This window comes from Ovis aries, chromosome 19 (assembly GCF_016772045.2).
Source record: "Ovis aries strain OAR_USU_Benz2616 breed Rambouillet chromosome 19, ARS-UI_Ramb_v3.0, whole genome shotgun sequence".
In the NCBI taxonomy this organism is placed as follows: Eukaryota; Metazoa; Chordata; class Mammalia; order Artiodactyla; family Bovidae; genus Ovis; species Ovis aries.
This window is the reverse complement of record NC_056072.1, coordinates 49,224,591-49,242,540: the sequence shown is the minus strand read 5'-3', so window position 1 is coordinate 49,242,540 and position 17,950 is coordinate 49,224,591. Positions and strand designations below refer to the sequence as shown.

General features: G+C 53.6%; 2 protein-coding genes across 9 annotated transcripts in view; both read left to right on the top strand.

The window, feature by feature from the left end:
• Window positions 1–6,550, top strand: part of RAD54L2 (RAD54 like 2) — an 88,948-nt gene extending 82,398 nt beyond the window's left edge. The window contains exon 22 of the mRNA XM_004018425.6: window positions 750–6,550. Within this exon, the coding sequence (XP_004018474.1) occupies window positions 750–1,741 (992 nt within the window). The 3' untranslated portion in view covers window positions 1,742–6,550. The remainder of the gene's footprint in view (window positions 1–749) is intronic.
• Window positions 6,551–9,377: 2,827 nt separating this feature from the next.
• Window positions 9,378–17,950, top strand: part of TEX264 (testis expressed 264, ER-phagy receptor) — a 30,917-nt gene continuing 22,344 nt past the window's right edge. The window contains exons 1-3 of one of the 8 annotated variants that reach the window (XM_027957579.2): window positions 9,378–9,434; window positions 10,434–10,507; window positions 13,091–13,382. In XM_027957579.2, coding sequence (XP_027813380.1) covers window positions 13,125–13,382 — 258 coding nt within the window. In that variant the 5' untranslated portion in view covers window positions 9,378–9,434; window positions 10,434–10,507; window positions 13,091–13,124. Of the gene's footprint in view, window positions 9,906–10,050; window positions 10,317–10,433; window positions 10,508–13,090; window positions 13,383–17,950 lie in introns of those variants that run through there. The other 7 variants (XM_060402503.1, XM_027957583.2, XM_042236148.1 and 4 more) reach the window with 7 other exon arrangements.

Genomic DNA, 17,950 nt, shown 5'->3' with positions numbered 1-17,950 from the left:
TGCTCTCAGCTTTTGTCATGGAAATTGTCAAGACACCAGACAAGTTGAAGAAAAGCACTGTGAGCACCCACGTACCCTGCAGCTCTAGCCGGTGGCTGATACCTTTTTCAGAAACTTTTTCCTTTCTCTCCTTTCCTATTATTTGAACTATTTGTAAGTTGAAGACATCATGTCATTTCACCCCTAGATATTTCAATACACATTTGCTGAGATTAATGTGTACTTCTCCTAATCACAGCACCATTATCACAGTAAAAAAAAAAGTATAACAATTCTGTAATAATTACCTACCAGCCTTGCCGTTTTAGATTTCTTAGTTGTACCAGTCATCTTTCATGGCCATGGATTTTGTTTTGTTTTTAACCAGGATAGACTGCTTTTTAAACTTCCTTTTCCTCTTTTTTTCCCATCATGGGCACTCACCATCTTTGTCCCCAGAAAGTGTTTGACTGAAAGGATGATCTGGCATTTCATATCCATTATGTCATAGGATTCACCTTGGTGGAGTTTTACAGGGAACTGAGCTACAGCGAGATTACAAGTCTTTCCTTGGATAGACTTATTTCCTAGATCAAAAGACTTCTTTCTTTGTGACTGGGAAAAGTTGACTAGATGATATTGTTTGTACAGGAAACTATTTGAATTTTGAGAACCACAGGACAGGGTTTTTTCCCTAATGGACTTTTGTCTTATCCTCTCCTTCCCTCCCTGGCCATTCTGGTTCTCAGTTACCTACATTTTGTCCCCAGGTTCCCAGGGGCCTTCTCTCGAGTCTACAAGCAACGGCAGACACAGTGCCTCATCACCTAAAGCCCCTGAGCCCGAGGGGCTGGCCCGGCCCGTCTCTCCAGACAGCCCGGAGATCATCAGCGAGCTCCAGCAGTATGCGGATGTGGCTGCTGCCCGAGAGTCCCGCCAGAGCTCCCCGAGCTCCAGTGCCGCCCTGCCTGGCCCCCCGGCTCCACTTGTGGACAGCAGTGCTGTTCCTGGGACCCTCGGGACTGAGCCTCGACATGGGGCTCATTGCCTCAATAGTTCCCTCCTGGTGACCGGCCAGCCCTGTGGCGACAGGCACCCAGTGTTGGACTTACGGGGCCACAAGCGCAAGTTGGCCACCCCACCTGCTGCCCAGGAGTCAGCCCGCCGGCGGTCCAGGAAGGGCCATCTGCCAGCTCCCGTGCAGCCGTATGAACACGGGTATCCAGTTTCTGGCGGGTTTGCCATGCCACCCGTCTCCTTAAATCATAACCTCACCCCCCCCTTCACCTCCCAGGCTGGGGAGAACTCCCTGTTCATGGGCAGTACCCCCTCCTACTACCAGCTGTCCAATTTGCTGGCAGATGCCCGCCTGGTGTTTCCAGTGACTACTGACCCTCTGGTGCCAGCAGGCCCCGTCAGTTCCTCTTCCACGGCTACCTCAGTCACTGCCAGCAACCCCTCCTTCATGCTCAACCCCTCTGTAACAGGGATACTCCCCAGCTACTCACTCCCGTTCTCACAGCCACTCCTGTCCGAGCCAAGGATGTTCGCGCCTTTTCCTTCCCCTGTCTTGCCCAGCAACCTTTCTCGGGGCATGTCTGTCTACCCCGGCTACATATCCCCACACACAGGCTACCCAGCTGGTGGCCTCCTCCGGTCCCAGGTGCCTCCATTTGACTCTCATGAGGTTGCTGAGGTGGGGTTCAGCTCCAATGATGATGAGGATAAGGACGATGATGTAATAGAGGTCACTGGGAAATAGCTGGGGATCCCCTCTCCACCTCACTCGGGGCCCCCAGCAGGTCGCCCACCCAGACGGAAGGCAGCAATCTGGGGTTTCTGAGAATAGGGCCCTTGGCAAGAGGGGAAAGGAAGAGGACAAAGAAGGGTGGTTGACCATAGGTGGCAGGGCTCTGTTGCTGTTTTAACAAAAGGCAAAAAAAAAAAAAAAAAAAATTCCAACAGAGCAGCAATAGTGGGAAATCAGGGACCTAAAACAGGAATGGAGGGGTAGGGCGGCCTGCCTCTCTTCCTGCCTGCCTTGCTCATGCTGTCTGCTTGCTTGCTTGCCCGTCTGAGGGTGGAAGCTCATATCCCATTTCTGTCTTTGGGAACATTCTCTCCCTAGAGAGCTGCCTTACTGGGTGACTTAGCTTGGTCTGGAGAAGGGGAGGGGAGGGAGGGAGGGGAAGAGAAGAAGGGTGGGCAGACTGAGATTCCATGCAGAGTGGGGTCTTTTTAGGGGATGGGAAAGAAGCAGACCAGGTGTGTGTGCGTGTGTACGTGTGTGTGTATGTGTGTGTATATGTACTTACATGTATGTAACAGAGCAGGGGTGCAGGTGGGTGGGAAGGGAGGGAGGGAGGGAGGGACTAAGGGGGAAACTAAGAAATGAATTTATCTTTTATAAAATGGAAATCAGAGCATGGTGGTTCATGGCAACTATTACTATGAACATCAGGGTGAGCCCAGGAGAAGAGCCATGGGAACCACAAGTTTCCTTCTAGTTGGGTGAAGACCAGGCCCAGCTAACCCAAGTCCCCGGTTATCAGAGCCACACTTGATTCAAGACTGGGGGGAGATGATCAGAGAAAACGGGCATTACCAATCTCTCTTTCCCCAGTGGCTTTCTCTGAGCAAGATCTGCCTTTTTGGCGTGTGAAAGTGTCAGTGTGCTGAAGCTGGGAGGGAGAAGCACTGCAGAGTGTGAGCGGGAGGTCGTGGAGTTGTGGCCAGAAAAGACGTTCTTCACGAAGATGAAGCCGCTCCCCCAGCTGCCCGTCCTGGCGGCCTTTCTTGGCCTTTCCTTTCCTTCCCCATTAGAGAGCTCCATGTTAATTTATTTCTTATGGGCAATTATTTATTATTTGGACTTTTTTCATGTGTCTTGGTTCTTTTTTTGGGGGGTGGGTGGGAGGGGAGGTTAGGGTAAGGAGGGTAGATGTTGGGAAGGGAAAGTTTAAGATGTTTCAGACCCCACAGCTGCTGGTTAGTAAATCCCAGTGGATGGCGAATTGACCAAGGAAAGAGAGTCAGCCTTGATCAAGGTCTACACTAAGCAACTATGTTTTCAGCAAATGGCCTCTCAGGAAGTTCGGGGAATCCTGCAACTGGGTATTAGTGATGATGCGACTCATTACACAGTGATTGAAACTTAGGATCATGGAGTTTACAATTGGAAAGTAAGTGACCCCAAATTCGGAGGTGTGTCCTCTTGGGATGACCCTAGAGGCAGGCTCTATGCTGAAAAGTGAAGCTGGGTGTAGGTGGCTGCTGGGTTGACAGAACAGACAGTTGAGCTCATATCGGGAAATGTTTGGCTTCCTCAGCATATCAGGTGATCAGTGTGGGCCCTGGTGTCTGCTACCTCCATCCTCTTTGAAGGAACGTGGAGGAGCCCATCCTCTGTAGAAGCCTTAAATCATCATAACACATCGGTCATTCTGAGTCTCCCCTTATCACCAGTGCTGGAGGCTGAGGGGTATCTAGTCTAAGCTTAAGCACTGTCTTCCTTTTGGCTTTTCTGTCCCTACTGCTGAGACCTTGCTGGGCAGTTCTTTAGGGAAAACAAGCCTTGACTGGCTTCAGAGCTATACCGCCTCCCCACTGGTCCCTCCTCACTGGCTGGGCAGCTGCCGCGCCTGCCTCTTCTGAGCCCTGGGGGCAGCTTAGCCGGGTCGCCCCTAGCAGTAGCTGCTTCTGCAGCTCTTCTGAACAGCCCATTTCCATTGTTGGGGGGGTCTCAGCACACTCTGGGTTATTATCCCCAAGAAGAGACAAGGAGATGGCTGTTGCGTGTGCGTGTGTGTGCGTGTGCGTGTGCGTGCACTGTTCAGTTACACCAGAAGTGGAACTTCAGGAGCTTGCTTTCTCTGTTTTCATAAGCACCCTGTCAGATACTTAACTCTCCTCTTCATAGAAGCCTTAGATCTACAATTTAGCTATGCAAATTATTTTTAATAATTTAAAAACAGCAGTTCCAACAGTGCTTTCTTGGATGCATCCCAAGAATGAATGGTGAAGGGGCTGAGTTGGAGTGGGCTCTCCGGCTGAGGCTGGTGCAGAGGGAGTAAGCTAGCCTGGATCTCTGATTTGCAGGGAACACTCACCACCCGGGCTACAAATGATGTCTCTAAGGCCCCAGAGCACTGGGATCCCAGAGAATGTGTGTGTGTTTGGGGAAGGAGGGTTATTTCTGTGTTTGCCTCTAGGAAATCACAGCAGCAGACTATGAGAATCCAGAAACTATCCCAGCAAGGAACTAAAATCAGTCACTGGAGGGATGGGCTTTTAAAGGTACCGGGAAGCAAATGGGTGTTCTCAGTGCCATTACAAGCCTGCCCTCTTCCCAGTGGTTCTAGGGGCTGAGTCGTGCTTCACCTCAGGAGAGGCCATGGTTTTGGGAGACAGTCCTGGGTAGACAAGGTTTTCTTTGATTTATGCAGCTTACAGGGAGTAAGCTGTATAAGGGAGTAGGGCTAGGATCATGGGAAATTAGAGTGCTGCTGGTTCCGTGGTTTTCCTTTACAAAAAAAAAAAAAAGAACCTGAAAACACTTCTCTGACATTTCTGCTATCTCTGTGTGCAGGTAGGCAAGCGTGCATGCATGTGTGAGGGAAGCAGGAGCTGTCTCAGGACCTAAGAACGATGTTTTACTGTTCCTCTGATGAGAAACAACTCGGCAGTGATGCCCACCCACCATTCTGGCTTGAGTAAGGGAAGGATGGTAAGAGGGAGGGCAGATCAGGTTTAGCCATCTTCCCTCACTGCTGTCTTCCATAGTGTGTTTTCAAGGGCCTGTCATGCCCCGTCTGTCTGGTTTAGCCTAAGTCCTCAATCTTGGGGATATAGTACTATGTAATGATTCAGGACTACATCACTTGTAGTAATGCTTGATTTGCTGTCTCAGTATCTTTGTAGATAAAAATTCAACAGAGACAGATTAGCCGTTGAAGTGAGAAAGTAAGTGAACCATGTTGGATCCATATCATTTTCAAATTAGATATCTGCAGAGTTCTCATGGCCTCGAGTTATGCTTCTCAAGCATCTATCTTAAGCATCTTCTGACTACAGGATATCTCTGGTCTTTAGAACTCTTATTGCCTAGGAACTAGTGTGTAGAATCTATATATACTTGTGATTCACAACTAAATATGAACATTTCCCACTCCAGGACATGAAGCAAGTAGCTGGGGTAACATTTTGCTGATAGGTTGAAACACTCAACCAAGCTTTTAGCAGTCTGGGTGGGACTGTCACTCCACAGCAGTCAGAGCAAGGCACTCTTGTCTGTGTATGCCTGGCATCGCTCTGAATTGAGTCCTCATCCCTTGGGGGAAGGTCTTCTGGGGCTTTACATTCCTGTTTCTCTGTTTCTGTTCATAACCCCCTCGTGCTTCCCAGTCCCCTGTGATTCTACAGGAGACCAGTCTCCTCTCTGAGCAGTGGCCTCCTGTGCACCCAGCTCAGTGACTCTCCTTGCACCAAAACTCCTGAGAGAGGAGCTCCTCCCACCTTTAGATCCCTAGCAGACTTTTCTGGCCCTTGGCAGACTGTTCCCAAGAAAGAAGTCTGCACCTCATGGTCTGTCTGAGAAGGTTATGCTCTCCACTCACTCACCTGCAGACTCTCCTTCTGACTGACTCTTCTGCCCTGTATATTCCACTGTGACCCCTTTGCGTGTGTGCTGTGCCACTGGCTTGGCTCTAGTCCTTTTATGAATACCCGAGTCTTAACGATGAACTTGCTGAGCAGGCAGAGTCCACCTTCTCTGTGGTTTGGGGACTTGGTCTCCTTTCCTCTCTCAGAGGTCTGTTTGCTATCATCATCTAGTGTGTGGGGGAGAGGTAACTAGACAGGCGGTAGTGATGGGGCCGGGGGAGATCTGAGTACTCCGTTACCACTATTGGGATAATATTCAGAAGAGGGGACCTCATACTGTGACCTGACCTAGGGCCCTCCCCTGGAAGAGAGCTCAGTCCAGGTTTGTGTGTGTGTGTGTGTGTGGTAGAGTGTGTGTGTGCACACGTGCTTATGTGCACACGGGTGTAAACTGACTTGTCTGGTTGTGTTACTCAGGGTGGGCTGGGGACTCACCAGAAGAATCCCCTCAGCCTGCCCGACTGTGTTTTTCCTGTACCCTCTCCAGAGGGGTTGGGGAAGGGGGTCCACGGTGGGTTGAGGGGGTTGCAATGGATAACCACTAAGGCCACACTGCTGCCAGGGGGAGTCAGGGGGAGATGAGGTGGCCCCAGGGACCTGGCACCTGGCTTTGGTTTTCCGTCTTCTTTCCTCAGGACGCCCCCTGAGGCCTGGGACCTGCGCCTGGCTTTGAGGAGCACCTGTAGCTGAGTGCTCCAGCTGCTGGTGTGATCACGGGCTTCCCTCCTCTCTCAGCAGGGCAGGTGCTCCTGCCCTAGAGACTGGGCAACTGGCTGTTTCTATGACGTATTTATTTTTACTTGTGTTTCATGTCACTTTTTTAAAAAAGCAAACAGAACAATTGTAAGTCAGTATAACTGCCTATCAGTTTTCTTTATTTCTCTTTTTGTAAAATAAAATGTAAACTGAAGAAGGCAGTGTTGTTTAATCAAGGAATTGTCTGAACAGCTCTGTGGCTGGGTGATACAACTTAGAGCAGTGTGGATGCTGAGATGGCACCTCTGGGGGTGGGAACAGAAGACAGTTGGCTGGCAGGCTCTTTTTATGCTGTGGTGTTCACTAGACTTTCTGCCTTGACTCACCTGAAGAAAACTGCATTTCCTGGCTCTAGAGGAAATAGCAAAGCTGACTCCAGGTGGCTTGAGGCTGGCTGGTCCCTCAGTCATGGCGAGTCCTGCAGGGGTAGCCCTAACTAGGCTGTGAGTGGCCAGGGGTTGGCCTTCAGAGGGTGGGAGATGGCTGGCGGCAGGGCTTGCAGAGCATCTTACACTGCATGTGCATTCTCCATTTGTCATCTGAATTGGAGGATCTCATCACCGCTTCAGAGAGAACCAACCTGAAGAGGGAGGAGGAGGAGGTTGTCTACGCTTTGTTTCCTGTTTGGGGAAACTGTCTGGAATTTACTACAGGAAGGTTAAAGAGCTTCTGTGGGAATTGTTTGGACAGGGAAGGAAGGAGGAGACCAAGGCCAAATCTGGGCTCATGAAAGAATACAGGCTGTTGGGAGACAGGACAGACTGGAGCATGGGGGAGGGAGATGATCCCAGAGGCTAGGCGATTAGCTCTGCTCAGACATGCTACTAGGGGTAGTGGAGAGTGCCTGGACTGCTGTCCCCTGGTGGCTAGGAGAGGCCTTGCAGGAACCCTACCAAGGGCAGAGCTGGCTTTGCTGAGAGCGGCCTGCAGTGAAGCCTGGTAGCCTGCAGCCCCAGTCACAGGCCAACTCTGCTTTCACCGCAGAGGTGCTGAGGCTCCTAAGACACATCCTGAACTCTGACGTGGGGCTCTGGAGTTCCCCTACCACGCTCAAGGAAGTGAACAGAGAGGACAAGATGAAAGGGTCTCTCCAGACAACGGTTTCCTGGGAGAAGTTCATCAGCTTCTGAGAAGCAGAACTGACCATGCAGAGAGAGGCTGTCTGTCTGAGGCAGTAGCCAGCCCTTCCTGGTCGCACAGGAAATGCCTTCATATCCATTTGCCTGGGGGCACCCAGAGGGTTTGATCATCTGCCTAATATCCACCAGTAGAACACAGCTGCCACAATCCTGCCAGCCCAGCCCTGAGTGCCTCTGAGAAGTCAGCTACCCATTCTGGTTGGCCCAGAGCCCTGTAGATGAGGTTCAGTCTTCCCTTCCTGTGGACAGAACAGTGTGAAGTAGAAGGAAAAGAAACCAGCTACAAGTGCCTCCATATGCTCGGTCTACCCTTTGCTAGTATAGTGGGATCCCCCCCCCAAAATGATTCACTTCCCAAACCAGTCCTCTGTGTGAGGAGCACCTAAGTAGCTCTTGATCCGGCCTGTCATGTAGACAAGCTTATGAGCAGAATTGTCCCCTGCCCCATCCCCTCCACTGCAGGACTGGGCCTCTCAGGAGGGTGAGGTTTTATGTTTGGGGCCCTGGAAGAATGCTTTGTTGTTTTTGTAGTTCCACTCCAATCCAGTACTCTTGCCTGGAATATCCCATGGGCGGAGGAGCCTGGAAGGCTGCAGTCCATGGGGTCTCTGAGGGTTGGACACGACTGAGCGACTTCCCTTTCACTTTTCACTTTCATGCACTGGAGAAGGAAATGGCAACCCACTCCAGTGTTCTTGCCTGGAGAATCCCAGGGACGGCGGAGCCTGGTGTGCTGCTGTCTATGGGGTCACACAGAGTCGGACACGACTGAAGTGACTTAGCAGCAAAAACACTAGCTGAAGATTGAACGTGTCCTCAAGGAGCTTACAGTTGACTTGGGGTTTGGTGCAGTGGTAAAGAATCCGCCTGCCAATGCAGGAGATACGAGTTCAATCCCTGAGTGGGGAAAAATCCCCTAGATTAGGAAATGGCCACCCGCTCCAGTATTCTTGCCAGGAAGATTCCATGGAGAGGAAGGAGCTTGGCGGGCTACAGTGCAATGGGGTCGCAAAGAGTAGGACACGATTGAGCACGCACACTGTGTGTGTGTGTGTGTGTGTGTGTAGAGTACGTAACTTAAAAGGGCAGACGGGCCTCCCCCATCCACCTCTAGGGTACTGAAGGAGGAACCTGGAAGGTGGAGTGTCTCCCCCCCCCCCCCCCCCAGTGAGCTTCAGGAGGTCAGGGCTTTGATTTTGTTCATTTAGTATCTGCAGCCCCTAGAACTGTACTAGCAGGAAGCGATGCCCAATAAATGTTGGATGGAAGAATGATCACCTCTGTGCTCCGTTTGGCGGGGGGAAGGGGGGCAGAAGAGGGGAGAGGTAGACGCCGAGTCTTGGAGGTAGCTGCTGTCTGCGCTGTCCGAGATGGGATCCCGCTTCCTCTGTGAGCTTCAGCTGTAAAATGGGAGCAAGTGGTTCCCAGGTCTGTCGGGAAGCCCTCAGTGAGACAAAGTGACAGTACCTAGGGTGAAACAAAGGCCAGAGGTGTACTGCTGTTCTGCACTTCCCAACCTCTGCAAAGGATCCCCTCCGGTGCAGCCGTTTGGGACCCCAGACTGCCTCTCTACTCCCCCCTCCTGTCGTGGCAGTCTCAACAGTCCAGAAGTTAAAAGATTGTTTCTAAGTCACCGTCGACCTGCAGCCCAGTAGCTTGTGGGAGGCAGGAAAGTACAGGGTGGCACTGGCCCCTGACCGCTCTGCAGGACAGGCATACGTCTGTTGCCATGGACACGGGGCGGGGCAGGCCCCGCCCTTGCGCCCCGCGCGCACGCGCCCACGGCCACGGCCACGTCCGCCGCGAGAGGGGGCGGAGCGAGCGTGCGCGGCGGGCGCGCGCAGGCTCCGAGACCAAGCCGCGTGCGCGGATTGGCGTCGGCGGCTGGTGGCCGCTGAGGTGAGGGCCAGGTCTGGGAGGTGTCCTCGCCGGGGTGGCTCTACACGCGCCAGAGGCTTGGAACCTCCGTGCGCCTGGGCGCGACCTCAGGGCCACCCGCGTCCCCACCGTGACCCCGGCCCAACCGCTTTTTGCATCTCATCACGCCCACAGCTCGTCCCGGCTTCATCCAAGGGCCCGAACGCGACCTTGGACCACTCTACCATCTCGGGCCACCCTCTGCCTCGGCCACCGGTGCACGGCACAACCGGAGACTAGGGACTCCGGGGCGGGCGAAGGGGTGGGGGTGGGCGGCGGGGTCCGACAACTGGACCAGAACCGCACGTAAACTCCGCCCCTGTCTCCTGAGGCCGCGCCACACAGCGGTGGCTGCAAACTTTAACTTCCTTGTAAGTTGCAGAGGTGCGTGGGACCCCTAGAGGTCGTGGCTGAAAAGGAAAGGGCTGGTTACATAGGCGAGGCGAGGCGAGGGTGAGCAGGGGCTGGACGCCGTGATTGCAGAGTGGAGGCAGCCTCTCCTCCCCCTCGCAGGCCCCTCTGATTCTCAAATCTTCGGCGCTAAAAGTTTTGCCTGTGGCTGGCCCTTTAAGGGCGGGCCAGCTGCCGCGGCGCACGTGAGCTGCTTCAGGAAGCCAGCGCGGGGCGGCCCTCCCAGATTGTCTGCTCCGGCCTCTCTGACCCGAGGAGAAACCGAGAGGGGTCACAGCCTGCCCAGGGTCAGCGGCAGGGGTTGACTTAGGGCCAGGCGCGGTGGCTGGACCCCTCCAGGAAGAGGACGCTCCAAGTACAGAGGTTTATGCCCAGAAGTCTAGTGAAGAGCTGACATTTTTCAGGCGGAATCTGGCTTCTGATTTCCCTAAGGGGTCTGAGGGCGTGGTGGAGGTACACCACATCTTGTGGAGGGGAGAGTTCTTGTCGAGGCCCCTGTGGGCGTTCCCTGATAAGAGATCAGTCAGGGCAGGGCGCCCGGCTTAGTGGTTATTTTCTTTCTGCCCTCAGCCCTGGAGCACTTGGAGCTTTGGCCCCTGCCGCGCTGGATGCCATGAGTTGCTAAAGTGAGCCTGGCTTTAGAGGTGAGCTTCTCCAGCCCTTCTTCTTCCCTTTCCCTTGCCCCACCTCCTTCCCGAGCTGCCCAGAGCTCAGCGGGGACCCCAGGTATATTCCCCGCCTCTTTTGACCAGTTTAGGAAGTGTCTAGGAAGTTTAGGAAGTGAGAGGAAGAGAAGGGTTCCAGGAACTAAGCTCCTTTGAAGAGACAAGAAGTGTGCAGCGGAGAGAGCAAGGGCCAGAGGGCTGATCACTCCCAAGACAAGTGGGAGACTAAGATGCTGAGAGCTTCCAGCTAAGAGCCTTGGGTTCAGAGATGTCCTGCTGCTGCTGCTAAGTCGCTTTAGTCCTGTCCGACTCTGCGCGACCCCATAGATGGCAGCCCACCAGGCTCCCCTGTCCCTGGGATTCTCCAGGCAAGAACACTGGAGTGGGTTGCCATTTTCTTCTCCAATTCAGAGATGTCCAATTCAGGACATTCAGAGATGTCCAACATAGATTAAATTTTTGAGCTTTTCTGGAAGTCCTGTTCCCAGGGAGGAGAGAAGTGGAAATGGGGGAATCAGACTACCTGGATTCTCATTGCCTGCATTTTGTCCAGGCAGTTCTGTTTAGTACCTTTGTGACCTTGGGCAAGTCTCTTAATCTCTAACCACTTGTTTTCTGATCCATACCCATCTGGTTTTGAGGATTAATGAAGTAGCTGTGTTTTAATATTTAGACAGTGCCACTTCCCTGGTGGCTCAGACAGTAAAGCGTCTGCCTGCAATGTGAGAGACCCAGGTTTGATCCCTGGGTTGGGAAGATCCCCCGGAGAAGGAAACAGCAACCCACTCCAGTACTCTTGCCTAGAAAATCCCATGGACAGAGGAGCCTAGTAGGCTACAGTCTATGAGGTTGCAAAGAGTTAGACAAGACTGAGAGACCACTTTCTTTCTTTCACTTTCTTATCATCATCAAAGAAATCAGGTGTGAAACTAACTGAAGGCGAGTTGAGGAAGACAAAGAATGCATCCGAAAGTGCAGCTGTAGGGTAGGAGGAAGGGTGGGTGAAAAGACCGTTGCGATACAACGCAAGGTCATGATGCCAACGGTCTAGAAGTTTACTGTCCGTTTCTGTGAGACAAACGCTCTGTGCACATTGACTGCAAAGACAGTTCTTCTGAAAGAAGTTTTGAGACCCAGAAGCCACAGGGAATAAATTATTCCATACACCTAAGTTTTCCATAGAGCTGCAGGGTTGATTTTCTGTTCCTGAACCCTATAGTCTTCCCTGTGGTGTGTTCCTCCCCCACCGCCCCCACCCTGGGTGATGGAGGTCAAACCCTCTAAGAGCATTAGTCTTCTGGCCCCAAGTTGCATGGAGGTCTGGGCAGTCTGTCTGGAATGGCTCATACACCAGCCTATGGGTTGTGTCCCTCAGCCTGCTCTTGGATATCTTCTCTGCATTTTTTTTTTCCCTCCCCTAAAACGAGTATCTTTGTTGCTTACACCATGCAGATAGCAAATAGGTGAAGCAGGGAAAGTCCAGTGAGGAAGAGGGAGACTCATCAGATAAATGACATACCCGGAAAGGAAAAGACACCCCCTAGCAAACCTACATGATGCCTCTCTGTGAACTACCTAGTACAGGAGGTCAGTGGGGGAGAGCTGAACCCCCACCACGAAATTCCAAACATCCAGAGCTGTTGGGGAGAAGGGAAGGAAGGGGGCGGGGCGGAGCAGCCATTGGACCCCACGTCTGACTTCCTGCCTGGCCAGCACCCCTCCCCCATGGGATGCACCCTCCCTGTTGTGTGTCCACTTCTAGGCTGTTTCCCTCTGCCTCTTCCTCTGCTCTGTGGACTGGAGAAGTGGGATGAAGCCTCTTAGCCTGGGGAGCTCAGCAAGTCCAGGAAGCATAGTGCTGGACTTTGCTCTGGCTGCTCAGGCCCCCTTTAACCTGGCCTCTCCTTTGGTTCTGGATGGATGAGCTTGTTGGATAGCAGTATTTGTTGGAACAGATGTGTTTAGTCAAAGAGACTTTGCTATGCGAGCCCCTTCCTGTGGCACATTTTTTCCCCCTGAGGTTTCATTCCTCATGGTTTCCCTACTTTTAATAAGAGGGCCCTGTGCTTGCCCCTCCTCCCTCTGGCAGTGGCTCACAAGGTTTGGGGAGGCTGGGCAGGCAGTGTGTCTCAGTTGTAAGGAAGAGGCAGTGTGGGGAAAAGGCTGGCGGGCAGGCTGACATCTGCCCATCAGGGGCAGCTGATCAGGACCGAAGTACAATCAGCCGCCCCTGATGGGCCAGACATATGTCCCCCGCTGACTCACTCCTGCGCCTCTCCGTGACTCAGCTTCCCCAGGTGTGACCACGACTGCCAGCTGACAGAGTTGCTCGGAGAGTCTCCATAGTTGTGATTAAGAAATAAAGAGGCTTGTGGCTTCAGTCATCCTTTGTAGCTCCCTTCTAGGTCACTGTGTGTGTAAACACCTCCGGCTCCTCCCCCTCCCGGGTCAGAGCACCCAAGGCAGGGCTGAGTTTGGGCCACAGCTGGCTGGCTGGCGGGCAGGCAGGCACATTGGTCAGAGCAGGCTACCAGCCTCCTCTCCCTTCTGTCTCCTTTGCAGCTGCCTTGGGGTGTGGCGTGGGGGGCACAGAGCCATGTCGGACCTGCTCCTCCTGGGCCTGATTGGGGGCCTGACTCTGCTGCTGCTGCTGACGCTGCTGGCCTTTGCCGGGTACTCAGGGCTGCTGGCTGGGGTGACAGTGAGTGCTGGCTCACCCCCCATCCGCAACGTCACCGTGGCCTACAAGTTCCACGTGGGGCCCTACGGTGAGACTGGGCCGCTTTTCACGGAGAGCTGCAGTATCTCCCCCAAGCTCCGCTCCATTGCTGTCTACTATGACAACCCCCACATGGTAAGGAGCCTCCTGTGCCCTGGCTGGGGTTCTTCCCCCTGGACAGATGTGGGGCAGGGCTTGTTGGGCTAGGGGTGTTTTGGTTTCTGAGGAATGGGTGGGGAAATCATTGAGCTGGCCGTGCAGACCACCTCCTCTCTGACCTTGAAGCTCCTTCCAGATCTATTCTGGACTTTGCTGCCTGCATCCATGTGCTGGCTTTCTACTTGTCCCAGTCTCGTGTCCCTGCCTTGCGGCTCCCATGAACTCATGAGTGCCACTGTGAGTCCCTAGGCTCTGCCGGGGCTTTGCCCTGTTGCTTCCTCTTCTGGCCTTCTTTCATTCCCATTTGAAGCCAGCATTCTAAAGCCAGGCCATTCAGATGCTGCCCTCTCTTTGGGGTTGTATCTTGTTTCATCGGGGGCTCCCCTGGTGGCTCAGAAGGTAAAGAATCTGCCTGCAATGCAGGAGAGCCGGGTTCAATCCCTGGGTTGGGAAAATCCCCTGGAGAAGGGAATGGCTACTCACTCCAGTATTCTTGCCTGGAGAAGTCCATGGATAGAAGAGCCTGGTGGATTACAGGCCATGGGATAGCAAAGAGTTGGACACAGTGAGCAACACACACACACACAGACACACACACACACACACACACTTGTTTCTTTGCCTTCCCTCTTTCAGCTCTTCTGCTGAAAGGAAATAAAATCTTAACGGTCATTATGATGGTCCCTTACCCAGGGACAAGGTATTTCTTTGGATGTCAAGCCGCCTAGTTCAGAGAGGGCCTTGGGGGCAACTGGAGCCTGGTGAGCTGTCTGGGATGCTGGGGTCAGGACTAACCTGGCATCACAGGCACCCTGTGGGTGTCTGGCTGTACTTACAGCCTGTGGTGAGTCAGGGCTCACCAATGTGGCTTCCTGCCATGCTGTGGGGGTGGTGCTGCCCACTGCTGCATGGGCTGGCAGCTCTGAGTCTTGGCAAACCAGGTGTTGGGAATCCCCAGCTCTGGTTTCTTTGCCTGGAGAGCTCAAGTGGGCAAGGCCTATAGCCTCCACACTGCGTGCTGAGCGGGCCTCACTGGGGTGCTCAGTCGAAACAAGGATATGCTGACTCCGTCTCTCTGCCAGGTTCTGCTTGACACCTGCACTCTGGAGATGAACACACCTGGCCCTACCCTCAGGAAACTGTGGGGTTGGCAAGTCAGCCCATAAAAATGAATGTCCACCAAGACACTGTACTGTGTTCAATGTTCATGGAACTTTGAGCTTGGGTTTGCCTCAAGTCTCCCATGGAGGCTCAGAGAGGAGGTCTGCCATGAGTATAATTTTACTTTCCTGGGAAGGGCCTTCTGGCGAAGGGAACTGCAGAGCACTTGACAGGAAGTGTGGCAAGTGAACACGTGGGTGGAGAGTGATGTAGAAGGCTTGGCTGGGCCAGGCAGTGGGAGGAACAGCGGGTTGGGAGGACAGGTAAGGCACAGTTTGCCACCTTTGATTTAGGAAGCTAAATACATGGCGAGGGGAGGAGAGTGGCAGGGAGCCGTTGAGACTGGGCTGAGTCCAGGTGAGAGGCGGCGTGGCCTGGTTGAGGGATGAGCAGACATGGAAGTTTCGAGGTCATGTGACCGGGAGATGGCACTGAGACCCGAGTGGGATGGGGCAGCTCTGGGCTGTGGGAAGCTCCTAGACCAGACGCCGGACCTCCACCCTGGCCGGGTTCTGCTGTGTAAGTCTGTCTGCTACCTTCCCCTGGTCCCTGCCTCTCCTCCCACATCTGACCCAGTTGGAACCCTCTGCAGGAGCTCAGTAGGAGGGACAAGGGTCCTTGTCTTTCCTCATCAGCATGTCCTGTTCCAGAAGCCGTATGTTACCTCTTGTATTGGAGGTGTTAATTCCAGAATGGGAGAGGGCTGTGGTACCTTTGGGTCATTGCCAAAGGCTGGCTCAGGGAAGAGTGAGGTAGAAGAATCCTGGCATGGGGCACCCTCCCCGTGGCCTCCTAACCCAGCCACCTCCCGGAAGTCAACCCCATAGCTCTCCTGGGGATGTGATAGACTCTCTGAGCTGGGTCTTGATTTCCAGGCTTGGCTAGGCACATCCTGACTTGGGTACCAGTCTGAGGGCCCATGGCCTGAGAGCACAGCCTTGAGGTTAGCAGTCCTGGGTTCTGATTCTGTCTCACCACTGTCCTGTTGGGTGATTTGGGGCATAGCACATAACCTGTCTGAACCTGCATTTCCTCATCTGAAGAGTAATGTTAAAAACACCTGTTTTTAGGTTGGCTGGCAAGGGTTAAATCAAGTGACAGGTGAGGCATTCCCTAGTAGCTCAGCTGGTAAAGAATCTGCCTGCAATGTAGGAGACCTGGGTTCGATGACTAGTTTAGGAAGATCCCCTGGGGGAGGGCATGGCAACCCACTCCAGTATTCTTGCCTGGAGAATTCCATGGACAGAGGAGCCTGGCTGGCTATAGTCCCTGGGATTGCAGGGTCAGACACAACTGGGTTGACCAAGCACAGCACAGCACAGCGCCTTGAGGTGCTGTGGTTGAGGATTAGAAATTGTAACAACAAAAAATGGGTGGAAAAAACACTCATGCTAATTAGGTGTGATGAGAATTGTTAGGCTGGGTACTCATAACCCAGGCCTAGGCCCTAGCCCTGGCTGTGACCATCGGGTTGGCACAGAGAATGAACACATAGTCAGAGCGGCCCCTCTGATCCTATCTATCCCAGTCCTGGGTCACTCGGGAAGTAACCTGTGTCCCCATTCAGAGCTGAGTCACACCCTAACACCTGGGATGGCTCACCTCCCGGGCAGAGACCCTAGAAGGTTCAGGGGACCCTGGACCCCCAGGATTCATGTTCTCATGGCTACCACAGATTGATGGGTCCATGAGAACTGGGGCCTCTGGGTCCATAGTGCTGATACCATGGGGAGGAGACTGACAGTCATTAGCAAATGGCACAGTACTATCTCACCAGGTTTACTTATGCTTTCTTATTTGCATCTAACAAATATTTGAGCATCTGGTCTGTGCCACTCTGTCTTGGGCACTGGTACACAGTGGGGACCAAGGGATGCAGCCTTCAGGCCCTCTCCATGGGTATTAGAGGTGTCAGGGAAGCCTGAAGGACAGGCCTCTTCCAGTCCTGGGGAAGGCTGAGAAGCGAAGCTTTCTGCTCCCTGGCTGCCTCCCCCAGCACAGCAGTGTCCAGCATGGGGCCCTGCGTGCTGTGATTCAAAGGAGGAAGGGACAGGATGTGGCTGAGCTGTGGAGTGTCCCATCCCCACTCCGCCCTCCCCAGCACAGCCCAGCACAACACAACAGGAGCCAGAACCTGGCATCTCTGAGTGTGGGAGGGAGTGAGGCTATTTCAGGCTCTGTGAGTGGGGCAGTGAGTGACCAGGTGAGGGGTGGCCACCCCGGTGAGCTGTGGACTGACAGCTCCCAGCCACGCCCCTTCCAGGTCTCAGCTGGACAGAGGGAGGTTGGTTCCTTAGAAAGGCCTGGCAAGGCTCCCCTGGTCTGGCCCAGGGCCCAGGAAGTAACACAGGAAAGGGCACCAACAAGGCAAGATTTTGGCATTGCTGTGGATGGACCCTTTCACGTGAGATGCTGCTTGAACGTGTATATCCTGGAGAGACATGTCTATGTGTGGATGCCAGTTAGCTGGCGAGCCCTATATCTTGGAGTTCTATATGGGAGGAGCCTATAAATCTGGGCTAGTGATTCTTGTGCCAGAGGAATCATTCTGTTTTCCATCCCTGAGGGCCTTGGTGGCGCGCACACACGCGCACACACATACACATGGTTCTGTCGTGCTCTCTCTCTCCTACTTGGACAGTGACTTTAGCCTCCCCTCCTAGGCCTGGTCCCTCTGGGAGCCTTGGTTGTTGGCAAAGCGCTGGAGAGGACCCTGCACACCTCATTTGATCCTGACCAGTTCTGACCTGTGACCAGGCGCTAGTGGTCGGGCTGCTGTTACCGTGCCTATGGGCCTGTCCCGTCTGACAGCCTGGCCCTCCTCCTGCCCCACCCTCTGCTGCTGCCATGTCTGCTGCTATTTGGGGCTTAAGTAACCTGCTTGCCCGCCCTTTGTGGGGAGCTTGGCTGAGGCAAGTGGGGCGTGGCAGCCTGTTCAGCTTACCTGATCAAGGCCTAGGAGGGAGTGCTTGCTCCAGGCATGGAGGGGGTGGGGGAGGGGACTGGTGGCGCTTGGGTTCTGCCTTTAGTTAGCTGCTTGTTGTGTAGGTGCTCAGTTGTGTCCGACTCTGTGAGGCCATGGACTGTATCCCACTAGGCTCCTCTGTCCATGGGATTTCCTAGGCAAGAATACTGGAACAGGTTGCCATTTCCTTCTCCAGGGAATCTTCCCAACGCAGGAATTGAACCTGCATCTCTTGCGTTGGCAGGCAGATTCGTTATGGATAAGCCACTGGGGAGGCCCCTTTAGTAAGCTGGACCACACTGAAGTTTCTTTCTTCCCCTAGTTCCTGTGAGAGTCGGCCTGGGGGTCACCAAATCTGCAGGGGCTGAGTAAGAGTTTCCTGACATTGGCCTGTGCCGTGTTTTCTCTTCGGTGGGTA